The sequence below is a fragment of the Ranitomeya imitator genome, chromosome 6 (genome assembly GCF_032444005.1).
Source record: "Ranitomeya imitator isolate aRanImi1 chromosome 6, aRanImi1.pri, whole genome shotgun sequence".
Lineage (NCBI taxonomy): Eukaryota > Metazoa > Chordata > Amphibia > Anura > Dendrobatidae > Ranitomeya > Ranitomeya imitator.
In genome coordinates, this window is record NC_091287.1 from 529,344,279 (window position 1) to 529,364,322 (window position 20,044).

Here is a 20,044-nt window from a genome sequence, read left to right on the forward strand (position 1 = left end):
GGTGGATCCTGTATCATCAACTGTATATAGTTGTGTTATCAGTCCTTGTACAGGAGGAGGAGGTGAGCTGTGACATCACCTAAAGAATTGTGGATCCTGTGTTATCTATTGTATATAGAGGTGTGATCAGTCATTGTACAGGAGGAGGAGGTGAGCTGTGACATTCCCTATTGTGAATGGTGGTTCCTGTGTGATCTACTGTATATAGAGGTGTTATCAGTCATTGTACAGGAGGAGGAGGTGAGCTGTGACATCACCTATTGTGAATGGTGGGTCCTGTGTTATCTATTGTATATAGAGGTGTGATCAGTCATTGTACAGAAGGAGGAGGTGAGCTGTGACATTCCCTATTGTGAATGGTGGATCCTGTGTGATCTACTGTATATAGAGGTGTTATCAGTCATTGTACAGGAGGAGGAGGTGAGCTGTGACATCACCTATTGTGAATGGTGGGTCCTGTGTTATCTATTGTATATAGAGGTGTTATCAGTCATCGTACAGGAGGAGGAGGTGAGCTGTGACGTCACCTATTGTGAATGGTGGATCCTGTGTTATCTACTGTATATAGAGATGTTATCAGTCATTGTACAGGACGAGGAGGTGAGCTGTGACATCACCTATTGTGAATGGTGGATCCTGTGTTATCTCCTGTATTTAGAGGTGTTAACTTTCATTGATGACTTTTTGCTCTTTGAAATAAGAGTCTTGACCAAGTAACCCCCACCACCAATTGTATGGATGAACAGGTGTTGTCTTACGAGGAGGTTATCCCATATTGAACATTTATAGCCAATCGACAGGATTGGAAAGGCGGCCATGCAAGCGCCGCATTCTGCATTAATTTCTACAGTAGCTTTAAAAATTTCCAAGTGCACTCTTATAGAAATTAATAGAGCTGCACACGCTCGGCTACGTTTCCACTGCTAACATTCCACAATGAGTCCCAGTTCTCGAGATAGATGCATGTCCCATTTTATTTTTTATTAGGCAGAGATATTAAAAATAAAAGTTTATGGCACCTAATGAGTTAACTTTTGTTAGGTCCAAGTGGGTGTTACAAAAAATATTTAACCCTACTGTGTCCTGCAGAGATCTGGCTCACTGGCTTATCTCATGCCAGCAAGCTCTATACTAGGAAGCTCATCCCATTACTCCTTGCCCAAACGTTTGGTTCTTTCCTTGTAGTTCACATTCATGTTCGTCATTTCACTTCCCATTACTGAACTGGTAGTTCTCCCATCCTGCCTGACCTCTCCGCTCCTGACTCGACTATGCCTTCTGATCGTGTCCTGGCTGCCCTGACCACAGCGTGTCTGACCACGTTTTTTGTCTATGCCCTCCTGTACCGCCGACCCATACCTCTCGTACTCCTGTCAGCTGCTGCAGTCCAGGGTACTGCCCTGGAGTGGTACTTGGTGACTACTTGTGACCAACCCTAACCTTACCACCAGAGGTGCTAGCGGAAACCAGATAGTTTCTTAAGTCATGCCCCTCCAGGGTAAGCCCAGCCCGTGGCGCAGTGTGTCCACACCCACCAGAGTTACAATTATCAATCAAACAAACACACTATTACATTATGTGTCCACTTCAATCTGAAAATGAAAATTTACCCCCAAGGGTGGTTTGCACGTTAATGACCGGGCCAATTTTTACAATTCTGACCACCGTCCCTTTATGAGGTTATAACTCTGGAACGCTTCAACGAATCCTGATGATTCTGATATTGTTTTCTCGTGACATATTGTAGTTCATGATAGTGGTAAAATTTATTTGATATTACCTGCGTTTATTTGTGAAAAAAACGGAAATTTGGCGAACATTTCGAAATTTTCCAACTTTGAATTTTTATGCCCTTAAATTACAGAGATGTATCACACAAAATACTTAATAAGTAACATTTCCCACATGTCTACTTTACATCAGCACAATTTTGGAACCAACATTTTTTTGTTGTTAGGGAATTATAAGGGTTAAAAGTTGACCAGCAATTTCTCATTTTTACACCACCATTTTTTTTAGGGACGACATCACATTTGAAGTCATTTTGAGGGGTCTATATGATAGAAAATACCCAAGTGTGACACCATTCTAATAACTGCACCCCTCAAGGTGCTCAGATGCACATTCAAGAAGTTTATTAACCCTTCAGATGTTTCACAGGAATTTTTTAAATGTTTAACAAAAAATTAGCATTTAACTTTTTTTTTTACCAAAAATTTACTTCAGCTCCAATTTGTTTTATTTTCCCAAGGGTAACAGGAGAAATTGGACCCCAAAAGTTGTTGTGCAATTTGTTCTTGAGTACGCTGATATCCCATATGTGGGGATAAACCATGGGCGCATGGGAGAGCTCGGAAGGGAAGGAGCGCCATTTGACTTTTCAATGCAAAATTGACTGGAATTGAGATGGGACGCAATGTCGCGCTTGGAGAGCCCCTAATGTGCCTAAACATTGAAATCCCCCACAAGTGACCCCATTTTGGAAAGTAGACCCCCTAAGGAACTTATCTAGATGTGTGGTGAGCACTTTCACCCACCAAGTGCTTCACAGAAGTTTATAATGTAGAGCCGTAAAAATAAAAAATCATATTTTTTCACAAAAATGATCTCTTCTCCCCCAATTTTTTATTTTCCCAAGGGTAACAGAAGAATTTGGATGCCAAAAGTTGTTGTGCAATTTGTCCTGAGTACGCTGATACCCCATAAGTGGGGGTAAACCACTGTTTGGGCGCATGGCAGAGCTCGGAAGGGAAGGAGTGCCGTTTGACTTTTCAATGCAAAATTTGCTGGAATTGAGATCGGACGCCATGTCGCGTTTGGAGAGCCCCTGATGTGCCTAAACAGTGGAAACCCCCCAATTCTAACTGAAACCCTAACCCGAACACGCCCCTAACTCTAATCCCAATCGTAAATGTAATCCAAACCCTAACCCTAACTTTAGCCCCAACCCTAACCCTAATGGGAAAATGGAAATAAATACATTTTTTTATTTTATTATTTTTCCCTAACTAAGGTGGTGATGAATGGGGGGTTTGATTTACTATTTATGGTGGGTTTTTAACGGATTTTTATGATTGGCAGCCGTCACACACTGAAAGACGCTTTTTTTTCCCAAAAATTTGTTTTTGCGTCTCCACATTTTGAGAGCTATAATTTTTCCATATTTTGGTCCACAGAGTCATGTGAGGTCTTGTCTTTTGCGGGACGAGTTGGCGTTTTTATTGGTAACATTTTTGGGAACGTGTCATTTTTAATCACTTTTTATTCCGATTTTTGTGAGGCAGAATGACCAAAAACCAGCTATTCATGAATTTCTTTTGGGGGAGGCGTTTATACTGTTCCGCGTTTGGTAAAATTGATAAAGCAGTTTTATTCTTCGGGTCAGTACGATTACAGCGATACCTCATTTATATCATTTTTTTATGTTTTGGCGCTTTTATACGATAAAAACTATTTTATAGAAAAAATAATTATTTTTGTATCACTTTATTCTGAGGACTATAACTTTTTTATTTTTTCTCTGACGTTGTATGGCGGCTCGTTTTTTGCGGGACAAGATAACGTTTTCAGCGGTACCATGTTTTTTATATCCCTCTTTTTGATCGCGTGTTATTCCACATTTTGTTCAGAGCTATGATAATAAACCATTGTTTTTTGCCTCGTTTTTCTTTTTTTTTACGGTGTTCACTGAAGGGTTAACTAGGGTTAACTAGTGGGACAGTTTTATAGGTCGGGTCGTTACGTTCGTAGCGATACTAAATATGTGTACTGTTATTGTTTTTTTATTTAGATAAAGAAATGTATTTAATGTTACAATATTTTTTTTCTTTATTTGTGAATTTTTTTTTTTACACATGTAAATTTTTTTTTTTAGTTGTTTACTTTGTCCCAGGGGGGTACATGACTATATAGTGTCAGAACGCTGATCTGACACTTTGTGGTGCAATGTGTCAGATCAGCGATCTGACAGGCACTGCAGGAGGCACTTGCAAGCCGCCTCTCTGCAGGAACCGGAACGAGCCCATGGCCATTTTGGATCCGGGGCCTGCAGGGAGGAGGATGGAGGAGACGCTCGGAGCAACACGATCACATCGCGTTGCTCCGAGGGTCTCAGGGAAGCACGCAGGGAGCCCCCTCCCTGCTTCCCTATGCCGCCGGACCGCTGCGATCATGATTGATTGCAGTGTTCTGGGAGTTAATGTGCCAGGAGCGGTCCGTGACCGCTCCTGGCACATAGTGACGGATGTCAGCTGTGATAGTCGGCTGACACCCGGCCCCGATTGGCCACACTTCCCCCGTGAGTGTGGCTGATCGGTGATGACGTACTATCCCGTCGGTGGTGATACGGGCCCATACCACCTCGACGGGCTAGGTCGTTAGATGTCACAAAAGGGGTTAAGCTTATAATAACTACTGTTCTTCAACATTTATAAAATTGTCACCACATCAGCCATCCATCATTGTCACCACCTGGAAAAACAAAAAATTGCCCAACCGTGGACAGATTTGGACGGACGTGTTCATTATATGACATTCTCCTCCGTTGACATAGAATGACATAACATAAAACCGTAATGAAAGAAGATGAATTTATGAAAATACTGAGTTAATTTTAATTATTCATCGCGGCAGAAGCCCCCAAAAATTACAGAATGATTTATTAATGACAAATGTTTCTCCACGTTACATTTTCTCGTTTGTTGCAAAGATCTGATCACAGTTTCTCTTGCTGGTATGACCCTCGGAAATCTGCTGTAATCTGTAGGTGAACCTGGGAGCAACTGTTAAATTTCCCTGCAGCACCTCTACAGGGGAATTTAAGTATTACATGGTATCCAACTCTCAATCTGTGTAACACATACAGTGGGGCAAAAAAGTATTTAGTCAGTCAGCAATAGTGCAAGTTCCACCACTTAAAAAGATGAGAGGCGTCTGTAATTTACATCATAGGTAGACCTCAACTATGGGAGACAAACTGAGAAAAAAAAATCCAGAAAATCACATTGTCTGTTTTTTTAACATTTTATATGCATATTATGGTGGAAAATAAGTATTTGGTCAGAAACAAACAATCAAGATTTCTGGCTCTCACAGACCTGTAACTTCTTCTTTAAGAGTCTCCTCTTTCCTCCACTCATTACCTGTAGTAATGGCACCTGTTTAAACTTGTTATCAGTATAAAAAGACACCTGTGCACACCCTCAAACAGTCTGACTCCAAACTCCACTATGGTGAAGACCAAAGAGCTGTCAAAGGACACCAGAAACAAAATTGTAGCCCTGCACCAGGCTGGGAAGACTGAATCTGCAATAGCCAACCAGCTTGGAGTGAAGAAATCAACAGTGGGAGCAATAATTAGAAAATGGAAGACATACAAGACCACTGATAATCTCCCTCGATCTGGGGCTCCACGCAAAATCCCACCCCGTGGGGTCAGAATGATCACAAGAACGGTGAGCAAAAATCCCAGAACCACGCGGGGGGACCTAGTGAATGAACTGCATAGAGCTGGGACCAATGTAACAAGGCCTACCATAAGTAACACACTACGCCACCATGGACTCAGATCCTGCAGTGCCAGACGTGTCCCACTGCTTAAGCCAGTACATGTCCGGGCCCGTCTGAAGTTTGCTAGAGAGCATTTGGATGATCCAGAGGAGTTTTGGGAGAATGTCCTATGGTCTGATGAAACCAAACTGGAACTGTTTGGTAGAAACACAACTTGTCGTGTTTGGAGGAAAAAGAATACTGAGTTGCATCCATCAAACACCATACCTACTGTAAAGCATGGTGGTGGAAACATCATGCTTTGGGGCTGTTTCTCTGCAAAGGGGCCAAGACGACTGATCCGGGTACATGAAAGAATGAATGGGGCCATGCATCGTGAGATTTTGAGTGCAAACCTCCTTCCATCAGCAAGTGCATTGAAGATGAAACGTGGTTGGGTCTTTCAACATGACAATGATCCAAAGCACACCGCCAGGGCAACGAAGGAGTGGCTTCGTAAGAAGCATTTCAAGGTCCTGGAGTGGCCTAGCCAGTCTCCAGATCTCAACCCTATAGAAAACCTTTGGAGGGAGTTGAAAGTCCGTGTTGCCAAGCGAAAAGCCAAAAACATCACTGTTCTAGAGGAGATCTGCATGGAGGAATGGGCCAACATACCAACAACAGTGTGTGGCAACCTTGTGAAGACTTACAGAAAACGTTTGACCTCTGTCATTGCCAACAAAGGATATATTACAAAGTATTGAGATGAAATTTTGTTTCTGACCAAATACTTATTTTCCACCATAATATGCAAATAAAATGTTAAAAAAACAGACAATGTGATTTTCTGGATTTTTTTTTTGTTTGTCTCCCATAGTTGAGGTCTACCTATGATGTAAATTACAGACACCTCTCATCTTTTTAAGTGGTGGAACTTGCACTATTGCTGACTGACTAAATACTTTTTTGCCCCACTGTATGTATGGTAGGGAGAAGACACTCTTTCTATCTGCTTTGCATTGTATGATGTGTTTTCAATATGCAGAATGTTTGTGTCATAGTTGAATGTCATATCTTGCAGGACATCAGTTCTTCGATAAGTGGGCTGTCCTTACGGACCCAGCTGATATTAGGACTGGAGTGAAGGGCTATCTCAAATGTGACATCAGCGTGGCCGGCAAAGGGGACAGCATACAGTCATCTCAGAAAATCAGTGATGCAGAAGAACAAATAGAGAAGTATGAACATATAAAAACTCATACAACCCCAAATAGAAAAAAAGTTGGGATGCTGTGTGTTATGTAAAGAAAACAAAAATACAATAATTTGTGAATCTCTTAACAACATATTTTATGCCCAACAAAACAAAAAACATAGATCAGAAGGTAAACATTGGACATTTATCCATTTTATTTGGAAGAATTAATTCATTTAGAAATTGTTGGCAGCAACACATCTCAAAACAAGCTGCAACAAGTTTAGTGGGGTTATCCATTACATTTTTAGGCCCATAGTTGAAAAAAAATAAACAGGCAGGCAATTGGTACCTACCTGCCTGTAATGCCCGTCACCGATCTCTGCCGCCACAGAGCTGTCACTGATCACTCCTGCCAGCGATTCAGCGGCTTCCACTGATGTCATGTCAACAGAGCAGTGTCTTCCTCTTTGATGTGTTGATGAGGCGTGATTTCCAACATCATGCTGATTGACATCCAGCTGCCTGCTGCCTAACTGCGGGGAGCCATCAGTCAATCAGCATGACATCGGCAGTAACACCCCATCGGCAGAGCAGCCTATAAGAGGAAGAGCTGCTCTGTTGACGAGGAGCAGTCATTGACGACTCTGAGCCGACGCTATGTAGAAAAGTTAGGTGGATAACAGGTAGGCCCACAGTTAAAAAAAAAAATCTGGCTAAACTCTATAACAGAATGTTGGTAATGCAAATGGTACTAATGAAAAAACTGCTAGAGGGTCAATTTTTAACTAACTCACATTGCATTGCAGTCTAGTTTTGCTTAATTTAACACAGTGCCCAAACTTTTTTGGAATTTGGATTATATATATATTTGTATGGAAAGAAAACATAATACAGAATCATTTGTAGACCTGGGACAAGCTAGGTTCCAGCCTTAGATCCCATGCACGTTATTATTACGAAAAATGAACTGCTCATCTTTCCTCCATCTCACCTACCTTCCCTAAATGATCGATCTATCTATCTATCTATTTATCTATAACATCACGCTTTTCCCTGTACTGGAAATCCGCTGCCTCGAAGTAACCCTCGACTCTGCCCTGTCCTTCAAACCGCACAACCAAGCTCTTTCCACCTCCTGCTGCCTCCAATCAAAAACATTTCCAGAATCCGTCCTATACCCTACCCTCAATCTACTAAAATGTTAGTGCATGGCCTCGTCATCTCCCACCTTGTCGGCTGCAATATCCTCCTCTGTGGCCTCTCTACTAACCCTCTCGCACCTCTCCAGTCCGTCCTTGACTCTGCTGTACGATTAATCCATCTTTTGCCCTACTATTTCCCAGCTTCTCCCCTGTGCAAATCCCTTCATTGGCTCCCAATTCCCCAAAGTTTCCAGATTTCCAAACTATTTACATTGACCTACAAAACTGTCCATAATCTGTCTCCTCCGAAATAATCTCCCATTACCTTCCAACTCGTAATCTCCGGCCTTCTCAAGACCTTCTCTCCTCCACACGTATACGTTCCTCACCCAATTGCCTCCAAGACTTTTCCCGAGCATCCCATACTCTAGAATTCTGTTCCCCAACACGTACGATTATCCTCCAGTTTCAGAACTTTTCAGATGGAACTTGAAAGCCCATCTCTTCAATCAAGCTTATAGACTGCAATGACCTCTGCAGCCACCTCACCAAAATAGGTGCTGTTGCAACCCCCCAAGCTACTGTCTCCTGCCCTATTATCCTGTAGACTGTAATAACTAATACTAAATAATAATAATTTATTTGTTCAGAGCCGTAACAGGGCCCCCATATTGGTGCATGACACATTCTGTACACCTGGATGGTTTTGTTTAACTTTGTGGTATCACGTCATGTTATGAACCTATCCTTCATGTAAAATAATGACAGGACAATTGGTTGGGGATTCCAAATTTGGCCAAGCTGGGATTAATTTCTTTTGCGCTGGATATATAGATTTTGTAATTATTTTGTGCACAATCAATAAAGAACAGGAAAAGCAGGAGCCCTTTGGAGAACACTTGTGTGTCCCTGTCTACAGTACTGTTACACTCAGTCCCTGTACATTCATTCCCTTGAAATTCTCCCAGAAATTGCACCCAATGGTACAACAGCACAAATAAGACCTTAAGAGGTTATTCCCAATTTTGGAAGTTATCCCCCATCCACAGGAGGTGTACTCAGCTATCTCTGGTAGTCCCCACATAGACAATGAATGGAGTGGAAGTTCGAATGCGCAGACACTCTTTTTTTTACAAAAAAACTAGTTTCTACAAATAAAGGAACCTTAAGAATGGGGCACAGTTCTGAGAAATAAGGCTCGTTTTCAACGTTTATTTCATCTGTTCATACATGTCTCATGTGTTTTTGAAGGAACTTATTGATACCTAAAGGATTTCCATCTGAAAGACCATGGGCCAGATTCTACGTGAGGATCTACAGAGCAGAAGGTCTCCCCAAGATCAACTCTAGCATTATGGCCAATGTCACAAAAGCCTTTATTGGAGATAGCAAGGACCTTGTGGACCCCTATGTGGTTGTTTTGTTTGCTGGACAAATGGTAAGTCATGCTGATTAGGAGACTAAAGGTACTGTCACACAGACAGCTCTCCAGCGACCAACTATGCGAAGTCCCCTGGTAACCAGGGTAAACATCGGGTTACTAAGCGCAGGGCAGTGCTTAGTAACCCGATGTTTACCCTGGTTACCAGCGTAAACGTAAAAAAAAAACACTACATACTTACATTCCAGTGTCTGCCCCCCGGCGCTGTGCTTCTCTGCACTGTGTAAGCGCCGGCCGGAAAGCAGAGCGGTCACCGCTGTGCTTTCCGGCCACAGTGCAGAGAAGCACAGCGCCGGGGGACAGACACCGGAATGTAAGTATGTAGTGTTTTTTTTACATTTACACTGGTAACCAGGGTAAACATCGGGTTACTATGCGCGGCCCTGCGCTTAGTAACCCAATGTTTACCCTGGTTACCAGTGAAGACATCGCTGAATCGGCGTCACACACGCCGATTCAGCGATGTCTGCGGGAGTCCAGCGACGAAATAAAGTTCTGGACTTTCTGCGCCGACCAACGATGGCACAGCAGGATTCTGATCGCTGCTGCCTGTCAAACTCAACGATATCGCTAGCCAGGACGCTGCAACGTCACGGATCGCTAGCGATATCGTTCAGTGTGAAGGTACCTTAAGGTCTTGTGCACACATTGCAGATTTGGTGTGTTTTTGTTGCGATTTTGCAATGCAGATTTGCTGACTGACTGATACTGATCTGAAAAATGCCAGATCAAAAATAATGGTACACAAACCTAATGTGGCCCTAGTAGAGTCCTATAGAAGCTGTACCTTCCTGACAGTGGAGGTTGGCACCCTAAGTTCGACACGGCGCCCCCACTCTGCGACGGCTGTCCCTTCTGTCCCTGAAGACCCTATCAGCTACCCACACCCCAAATCCACCACCATGCACACAAATAGCTAATTCCCTTGGCTATAAAAATATGAATTATCCTCTCCTAGAATGGGAATCAATCCTCTAGTGATTGCAAGAATTTATTGAGAGTTGCCAAACATTATCCACTGAGAGGACTACAAATTGTCCTCATATTAAAGCTCCTTCTATAGCTGTCATGAGCCAAAAAAGGAATAAAGTAGTTTCATAGCAAATTCTGGTAGAACTTTATTATTATTATTATTATTATTTATTTATATAGCACCATTAATTCCATGGTGCTGTACATGAGAAGGGGTTAAATCAAAATACAGATATCACTTAGGGTACCGTCACACTATACCATTTCGATCGCTACGACGGTACGATTCGTGACGTTCCAGCGATATCGTTACGATATCGCTGTGTCTGACACGCAGCAGCGATCAGGGATCCTGCTGAGAATCGTACGTCGTAGCAGATCGTTTAGAACTTTCTTTCATCGCTGGATCTCCCGCTGTCATCGCTAGATCGGTGTGTGTGACACCGATCTAGCGATGCGATCCAGCGATGCGTTCGCTTGTAACCAGGGTAAACATCGGGTAACTAAGCGCAGGACCGCGCTTAGTTACCCGATGTTTACCCTGGTTACAAGCGTTAAACTAAAAAAAAACAAACAGCACATACTTACATTCTGGTGTCCGTCAGGTCCCTTGCCGTCTGCTTCCCGCACTGTGACTGCCGGCCGTAAAGTGAAAGCAGAGCACAGCGGCTGTGCTTTCACTTTCACTTTACGGCCGGCAGTCACTGAGTGCAGGAACCAGACTGCAAGGGACCTGACGGACACCAGAATGTAAGTATGTGCTGTTTGTTTTTTTTTAGTTTAACGCTTGTAACCAGGGTAAACATCGGGTAACTAAGCGCGGTCCTGCGCTTAGTTACCCGATGTTTACCCTGGTTACCCAGGGACCTCGGCATCGTTGGTCGCTGGAGAGCTGTCTGTGTGACAGCTCCCCAGCGACCACACTACGATTTACCTACGATCACGGCCAGGTCATATCGCTGGTCGTGATCGTAGGTAAATCGTATAGTGTGACGGTACCCTTACAGTAAACAAAACTAACAATAACAGATTGGTACAGGGGGAAAAGGACCCTGCCCTTGCGGGCTTACATTCTACAGGATTGTGGGAAGGAGACAGTAGGTCGAGGGTTGCAGTAGCTCCAATGGTGTTGAGGTGGCCTTGTGGTCCTTACAGGCTGTAAGCTTTCTTGAAGAGGTGGGTTTCCGGTTTCTTTTGAAGGATCCAAAAGTAGTGGATAACCGGATGTGTTGGGGCACTGAATTCCAGAGGATGGGGGATATTCGGGAGAAGTCTTGGAGGCGATTGAGTGATTAGCGAATAAGCGTAGAGGAGAGGAGGAGGTCTTGGGAGGACCAGAGATTACGTGAGGGAAGATATTGAGAGATTAGTGTGGAAATATACGGAGGAGACAGGTTATGGATGGCTTTGTAGGTCAGTGTTAGTAATTTAAACTGGATACGCTGGGAAATTGGGAGTCAGTGAAGGGATTTGCAAAGAAGTGAAGCAGGAGTGTAGCGAGGAGAGAGATTAATTAGTCGGGCAGCAGAGTTAAGGATGGACTGGAGGGGTGCGAGAGTGTTAGAAGGTAGGCCACAGAGGAGTATGTTGCAGTAGTCGAGGCGGGAGATGATTAGGGCATTCACGAGCATTTTGGTAGAGTGTGGGTTGAGGAAAGGACGTAATCTGGAAATATTTTTGAGCTGGAGGTGACAGGAGGTGGAAAGAGCTTGGATGTGCAGATATAGAACTCAATGGATATATACATTCACCAGAATCTCCTGGTTGATATGCCATATACAGCTGTGCCACAGATAATATCAAATGTATTGCCATAAATATTTGTGGCCAGCAAGCTATCGAAACTAAAAGAGGTTACTTATCTGAGTCATGTAAATTGTTTCATAGTCCACGTCCCTACGTGTTTCGCCCCCTGCTGATATAGGGGCTCATCAGGGGACCATCAGTAGAGGCAAAGCCATAGTAGCCTAAAGTGCTAAAGGGTCTTCAGGGACAGAAGGGACAGCCGTCGCAGAGTGGGGGCGCCATGTCGAACTTAGGGTGCCAACCTTCACTGTCAGGAAGGTACAGCTTCTGTAGGACTCTACTAGGGCCACATTAGGAGACAACCTAGGACAAAATCAGTAGACAAAATCAGGGAAACAGATACCAGGTGGTCAGTGAAAGCAAAGTCAGAGTCAGAAGAGACTACAGAATAAAGTCAAGAGTTACAAGCCAGGTCAGAATCTGTATAAAAACAGGATCAGGACCAGAGTACAAGGACAAAAGCAAGCAATATCTGGGCTCCCATCAGTATGCCGTGAGTTTAAGTAGGGTGTGGTTCTACCCCATTGGCCACAACAGGGAGCCGATTACTCCTGATTTGCGGCTGGACAGCACACACCTCCATTCAGCCTGTGTGATCGGTAAACCTGCGTCCCACCCATATCGGTATTCCTCACTGGACAGAGTGTACGTCGTCCAATATTGCCTATGCGTCCCGGGTAGAAATGCAGTAACAAACAATGCACCATAAAAATGGTACAGGACACCAGAACTTGTTACTGCAGATGTTTAAGAGTGTGCTAGTGTCAAGCAGCTCCTGAAAGGGACCTTATTTTTATCCTTCATCCTACATCACTCTATGACACTGATGGTTGCATTTAATAACCCAAGAATAATATATATTTAGGGTCGAACCACAGCTCAGAAGAACACAGCGGAACCTGTATGGCACGAGCAGATCATATTCAAAGAGATGTTCCCTCCATTGTGTCGCCGCGTGAAGATCCAAGTGTGGGATGAGGGCAGCATGAATGACGTGGCTTTAGCCACTCACTTCATAGACCTGAAAAAAATTTCTGATGAGCAAGATGGCGACAAGGGTGAGATTATAATTTTAGTTTTGTTTCAGTAGTATACCGTACTGTTACACTCAGTCTATCAGATACTGCAATGAGGGGATATCTACTTTTGTAAAAATCCAAGTGCAACCCCACCAGTGGACATTTACTAGAGGTCTGGGTAAGAAACTGACCCATTCTGAGTTTTTCTAAGGGGTCCCATGATTTCTACAATCTTCCCTGGATAATGATAATAAGATGTATTCTTGTACGTAGGAGCAGTATTATAGTAGTTATATTTTCTTGTACATAGGAGCAGTATTATAGTAGTTATATTTTCTTGTACATAGGAGCAGTATTATAGTAGCTATATTCTTGTATATAGGGGCAGTATTATAGTAGTTATGTTCTTGTACTTAGGAGCAGTATTATAGTAGTTATATTCTTGTACATAGGGGCAGTATTATAGTAGTTATATTCTTGTACATAGGAGCAGTATTATAGTAGTTATATTCTTGTACATAGGGGCAGTATTATAGTAGTAATATTCTTCTACATAGGGGGCAGTATTATAGTAGTTATATTCTTGTACATAGGGCAGTATTATGGTAGTTATATTCTTCTACATAGGGGGCAGTATTATAGTAGTTATATTCTTGTACATAGGGCAGTATTATGGTAGTTATATTCTTGTACATGGGAGCAGTATAATAGTAGTTATATTCTTGTACATAGGAGTCTGTTGTGAATTCTGTGGCTGAATTCACTCCTGTGGTCACAAGTGGTACTGCAGCTTCTGAGCTTCCTCCCTCAGGTGTTCTGGTGAGCTCGCTAACTGCTTCATTACTTAACTCCGCCTGATGCTGCTATCCTTGCTCCTTGTCAATGTTTCAGTGTTGGATCTGAGCTTCTCCTGATTGTTCCTGTGACCTGCTGCTCTGTATAGCTAAGTGCTTTTTGCTTTTTTGTTGCTTTTTTTCTGTCCAGCTTGTCTTTTGTTTTGCTGGAAGCTCTGAGACGCAAAGGGTGTACCGCCGTGCCGTTAGTTCGGCACGGTGGGTTTTTTTTGCCCCCTTTGCGTGGTTTTGCTTTAGGGTTTTTTTGTAGACTGCAAAGTTCGCTTTACTGTCCTCGCTCTGTCCTAGAATATCGGGCCCCACTTTGCTGAATCTATTTCATCCCTACGTTTTGTCTTTTCATCTTACTCACAGTCATTATATGTGGGGGGCTGCCTTTTCCTTTGGGGAATTTCTCTGGGGCAAGTCAGGCCTATTTTTCTATCTTCAGGCTAGCTAGTTTCTTAGGCTGTGCCGAGTTGCCTAGGTAGTTGCTAGGCGCAATCCACAGCCGCTTTTAGTTGTGTTTAGGATAGGATCAGGTGTGCAGTCTACAGAGTTTCCACGTCTCAGAGCTCGTTCTTGTATTTTTGGGTATTTGTCAGATCACTGTGTGCGCTCTGATCGCTAAGCACACTGTGTTTCTGGATTGCCTTCATAACACCTGTCATTAGCAAACATAACAGTACAAGGAGCCAAACTAATGATTCTCAATAGAGGGAAAGAAAAAGTTCTGACATCATTTTTTTTTTTTTTCTGCTCTGTGTTCACTTTTTTTTTTTCCCCTAGACATTTGGGTGATTCTGGACACAGTTGTGGACATGGATATTCAGGGTCTGTGCTCTTCAATGGATAATCTCGTTATAAATGTACAAAAAATTCAAGATACTATTGATCAGAAATCTATGTTAGAACCCAGAATTCCTATTCCTGATTTGGTTTTTGGAGATAGAACTAAGTTTCTAAGTTTCAAAAATAATTGTAAGCTATTTCTGGCCTTGAAACCTCATTCTTCTGGTAATCCTATTCAACAGGTTTTGATTATTATTTCTTTTTTGCGCGGCGACCCTCAAGACTGGGCATTTTCTCTTGCGCCAGGAGACCCTGCATTGAGTAGTGTCGATGCGTTTTTCCTGGCGCTCGGATTGCTGTACGATGAGCCTAATTCAGTGGATCAGGCTGAGAAAAATTTGCTGGCTTTGTGCCAGGATCAGGATGATATAGAAGTATATTGTCAGAAATTTAGGAAATGGTCAGTACTCACTCAGTGGAATGAATCTGCGCTTGCACCTTTGTTCAGAAAGGGTCTCTCTGAGGCTCTTAAGGATGTCATGGTGGGATTTCCTATGCCTGCTGGTTTGAATGAGTCTTTGTCTTTGGCCATTCAGATCGGTCGACGCTTGCGCGAGCGTAAATCTGTGCACCATTTGGCGGTACTGCCTGAGGTTAAACCTGAGCCTATGCAGTGCGATAGGACTATGACTAGAGTTGAACGGCAGGAATACAGACGTCTGAATGGTCTGTGTTTCTACTGTGGTGATTCCACTCATGCTATTTCTGATTGTCCTAAGCGCACTAAGCGGTCCGCTAGGTCTGCCGTCATTGGTACTGTACAGTCCAAATTCCTTCTGTCCATTACCTTGATATGCTCTTTGTCGTCGTTTTCTGTCATGGCGTTTGTGGATTCGGGCGCTGCCCTGAATCTGATGGATTTGGATTATGCTAATCGTTGTGGGTTTTTCTTGGAGCCTTTGCGGTGTCCTATTCCATTGAGAGGAATTGATGCTACACCTTTGGCCAAGAATAAACCTCAATACTGGGCCCAGCTGACGATGTGCATGGCTCCTGCACATCAGGAAGTTATTCGCTTTCTGGTGTTGCATAATCTGCATGATGTGGTCGTGTTGGGGTTGCCATGGCTACAAACCCATAATCCAGTATTGGATTGGAATTCCATGTCAGTATCCAGCTGGGGTTGTCAGGGGGTACATGGTGATGTTCCATTTTTGTCGATTTCGTCATCCACCCCTTCTGAGGTCCCAGAGTTCTTGTCTGATTATCAGGATGTATTTGAAGAGCCCAAGTCCGATGCTCTACCTCCGCATAGGGATTGTGATTGTGCTATCAATTTGATTCCTGGTAGTAAATTCCCTAAAGGTCGATTATTTAATTTATCCGTGCCCGAACACGCCGCTATGCGCAGTTATGTGAAGGAATCCCTGGAGAAGGGACATATTCGCCCATCGTCATCACCACTGGGAGCAGGGTTCTTCTTTGTAGCCAAGAAGGATGGTTCGCTGAGACCGTGTATTGATTACCGCCTTCTTAATAAGATCACTGTTAAATTTCAGTATCCCTTGCCATTGTTATCTGACTTGTTTGCTCGGATTAAGGGGGCTAGTTGGTTCACTAAGATAGATCTTCGTGGTGCGTATAATCTGGTGAGAATCAGGCAAGGAGATGAATGGAAAACTGCATTCAATACGCCCGAGGGTCATTTTGAGTATCTAGTGATGCCGTTCGGACTTGCCAATGCTCCATCTGTGTTTCAGTCTTTTATGCATGACATCTTCCGTGAGTATCTGGATAAATTCCTGATTGTTTACTTGGATGACATTTTGATCTTCTCAGATGATTGGGAGTCTCATGTGAAGCAGGTCAGAATGGTTTTTCAGGTCCTGCGTGCTAACTCTTTGTTTGTGAAGGGATCAAAGTGTCTCTTCGGTGTGCAGAAAGTTTCATTTTTGGGGTTCATCTTTACCCCTTCTACTATCGAGATGGATCCAGTTAAGGTCCAAGCCATCCAGGATTGGATTCAGCCGACATCTCTGAAAAGTCTGCAAAAGTTCCTGGGCTTTGCTAATTTTTATCGTCGCTTCATCTGTAATTTTTCTAGCATTGCCAAACCATTGACCGATTTGACCAAGAAGGGTGCTGATTTGGTTAATTGGTCTTCTGCTGCTGTGGAAGCTTTTCAGGAGTTGAAGCGTCGTTTTTGTTCTGCCCCTGTGTTGTGTCAGCCAGATGTTTCTCTTCCGTTCCAGGTCGAGGTTGATGCTTCTGAGATTGGAGCAGGGGCGGTTTTGTCACAGAGAGGTTCTGATTGCTCAGTGATGAAACCATGTGCTTTCTTTTCCAGGAAGTTTTCGCCCGCTGAGCGTAATTATGATGTGGGCAATCGAAAGTTGCTGGCCATGAAGTGGGCATTCGAGGAGTGGCGTCATTGGCTTGAAGGAGCTAAGCATCGCGTGGTGGTATTGACTGATCATAAGAACTTGACTTATCTCGAGTCTGCCAAGCGCTTGAATCCTAGACAGGCCCGTTGGTCGTTATTTTTTGCCCGCTTCGACTTTGTGATTTCGTACCTTCCGGGCTCTAAAAATGTGAAGGCGGATGCTCTGTCTAGGAGTTTTGTGCCCGACTCTCCGGGTTTATCTGAGCCAGCGGGTATCCTCAAGGAAGGAGTCATTGTGTCTGCCATCTCCCCTGATTTGCGGCGGGTGCTGCAAAAATTTCAGGCGAATAAACCTGATCGTTGTCCAGCAGAGAAACTGTTCGTCCCTGATAGGTGGACTAATAAACTTATCTCTGAACTTCATTGTTCGGTGTTGGCTGGTCATCCTGGAATCTTTGGTACCAGAGAGTTAGTGGCTAGATCCTTCTGGTGGCCATCTCTGTCACGGGATGTACGTACTTTTGTGCAGTCCTGTGGGATTTGTGCTAGGGCTAAGCCCTGCTGTTCTCGTGCCAGTGGGTTGCTTTTGCCCTTGCCGGTCCCAAAGAGGCCTTGGACACATATTTCGATGGATTTCATTTCTGACCTTCCCGTTTCTCAAAAGATGTCAGTCATTTGGGTGGTCTGTGATCGCTTTTCTAAAATGGTCCATCTGGTGCCCTTGGCTAAATTGCCTTCCTCCTCTGATTTGGTACCTTTGTTCTTTCAGCATGTGGTTCGGTTGCATGGCATTCCTGAGAATATTGTTTCTGACAGAGGTTCCCAGTTTGTTTCAAGGTTTTGGCAAGCCTTTTGTGGTAGGATGGGCATTGACCTATCCTTTTCCTCGGCTTTCCATCCTCAGACTAATGGCCAGACCGAACGAACCAATCAGACCTTGGAAACATATCTGAGATGTTTTGTTTCTGCAGACCAGGATGATTGGGTGTCCTTTTTGCCGTTGGCTGAGTTCGCCCTTAATAATCGGGCCAGCTCGGCTACCTTGGTTTCTCCATTTTTTTGCAATTCTGGGTTCCATCCTCGTTTCTCTTCAGGACAGGTTGAGTCTTCGGACTGTCCTGGTGTGGATTCTGTGGTGGATCGGTTGCAGCAGATCTGGACTCAGGTAGTGGACAATTTGATCTTGTCCCAGGAGAAAGCTCAACTTTTCGCTAATCGCAGACGCCGTGTGGGTCCCCGACTTCGTGTTGGGGATCTGGTTTGGTTATCTTCTCGTCATATTCCTATGAAGGTTTCCTCTCCTAAATTTAAACCTCGTTTTATTGGTCCGTATAGGATTTCTGAGGTTCTCAATCCTGTGTCTTTTCGTTTGACCCTCCCAGACTCCTTTTCCATACATAATGTATTCCATAGGTCGTTGTTGCGGAGATACGTGGCACCTATGGTTCCATCTGTTGAGCCTCCTGCCCCGGTTTTGGTGGAGGGGGAATTGGAGTATATTGTGGAGAAGATTTTGGATTCTCGTGTTTCTAGACGGAAACTCCAGTATCTGGTTAAATGGAAGGGTTATGCTCAGGAAGATAATTCCTGGGTTTTTGCCTTTGATGTTCATGCTTCCGATCTTGTTCGTGCCTTTCATGCGGCTCATCCTGGTCGGCCTGGGGGCTCTAGTGAGGGTTCGGTGACCCCTCCTCAATGGGGGGGTACTGTTGTGAATTCTGTGGCTGAATTCACTCCTGTGGTCACAAGTGGTACTGCAGCTTCTGAGCTTCCTCCCTCAGGTGTTCTGGTGAGCTCGTTAACTGCTTCATTACTTAACTCCGCCTGATGCTGCTATCCTTGCTCCTTGTCAATGTTTCAGTGTTGGATCTGAGCTTCTCCTGATTGTTCCTGTGACCTGCTGCTCTGTATAGCTAAGTGCTTTTTGCTTTTTTGTTGCTTTTTTTCTGTCCAGCTTGTCTTTTGTTTTGCTGGAAGCTCTGAGACGCAAAGGGTGTACCGCCGTGCCGTTAGTTCGGCACGGTGGGTTTTTTTTGCCCCCTTTACGTGGTTTTGCTTTAGGGTTTTTTTGTAGACTGCAAAGTTCGCTTTACTGTCCTCGCTCTGTCCTAGAATATCGGGCCCCACTTTGCTGAATCTATTTCATCCCTACGTTTTGTCTTTTCATCTTACTCACAGTCATTATATGTGGGGGGCTGCCTTTTCCTTTGGGGAATTTCTCTGGGGCAAGTCAGGCCTATTTTTCTATCTTCAGGCTAGCTAGTTTCTTAGGCTGTGCCGAGTTGCCTAGGTAGTTGTTAGGCGCAATCCACAGCCGCTTTTAGTTGTGTTTAGGATAGGATCAGGTGTGCAGTCTACAGAGTTTCCACGTCTCAGAGCTCGTTCTTGTATTTTTGGGTATTTGTCAGATCACTGTGTGCGCTCTGATCGCTAAGCACACTGTGTTTCTGGATTGCCTTCAAAACACCTGTCATTAGCAAACATAACAGGAGTCGTATTATAGTAGTTATATTCTTGTACATAGGAGCAGTATTATAGTAGTAATATTCTTCTACATAGGGGGCAGTATTATAGTAGTTATATTCTTGTACGTAGGGCAGTATTATGGTAGTTATATTCTTCTACTTAGGAGGCAGTATTATAGTAGTTATATTCTTGTACATAGGGACAGTATTATAGTAGTAATATTTTTCTACATAGGGGGCAGTATTATGGTAGTTATATTCTTGTACATGGGAGCAGTATTCTAGTATTTATATTCTTTTGTATTGGAGCAGTATTATAGCAGTTATTTTCCACTATATATCCCAACCAGGTGGCCAGGAGTGTCACGCTGCGAAAATTTAGAGATGCATGAGACGGCCTATCCCTTCATTATCAGGATTGTTCTTGGTCTCAGAGGTTATGCTCCACTAGTCATATAATGATAATGTCCTTTCAGTTTACGAGATGGGAAGGAACCTTTAATGCA

At 43.7% G+C, this 20,044-nt stretch overlaps 1 protein-coding gene across 3 annotated transcripts in view; it reads left to right on the forward strand.

Moving 5' to 3' along the window:
* FER1L6 (fer-1 like family member 6) overlaps positions 1-20,044 on the forward strand; it is a 231,815-nt gene that overhangs the window by 74,258 nt on the left and 137,513 nt on the right. For all 3 annotated transcript variants that reach the window (XM_069731864.1, XM_069731865.1, XM_069731866.1), the window contains exons 8-10: positions 6,569-6,725; positions 9,079-9,265; positions 12,912-13,104. In XM_069731864.1, the coding sequence (XP_069587965.1) occupies positions 6,569-6,725; positions 9,079-9,265; positions 12,912-13,104 (537 nt within the window). The remainder of the gene's footprint in view (positions 1-6,568; positions 6,726-9,078; positions 9,266-12,911; positions 13,105-20,044) is intronic.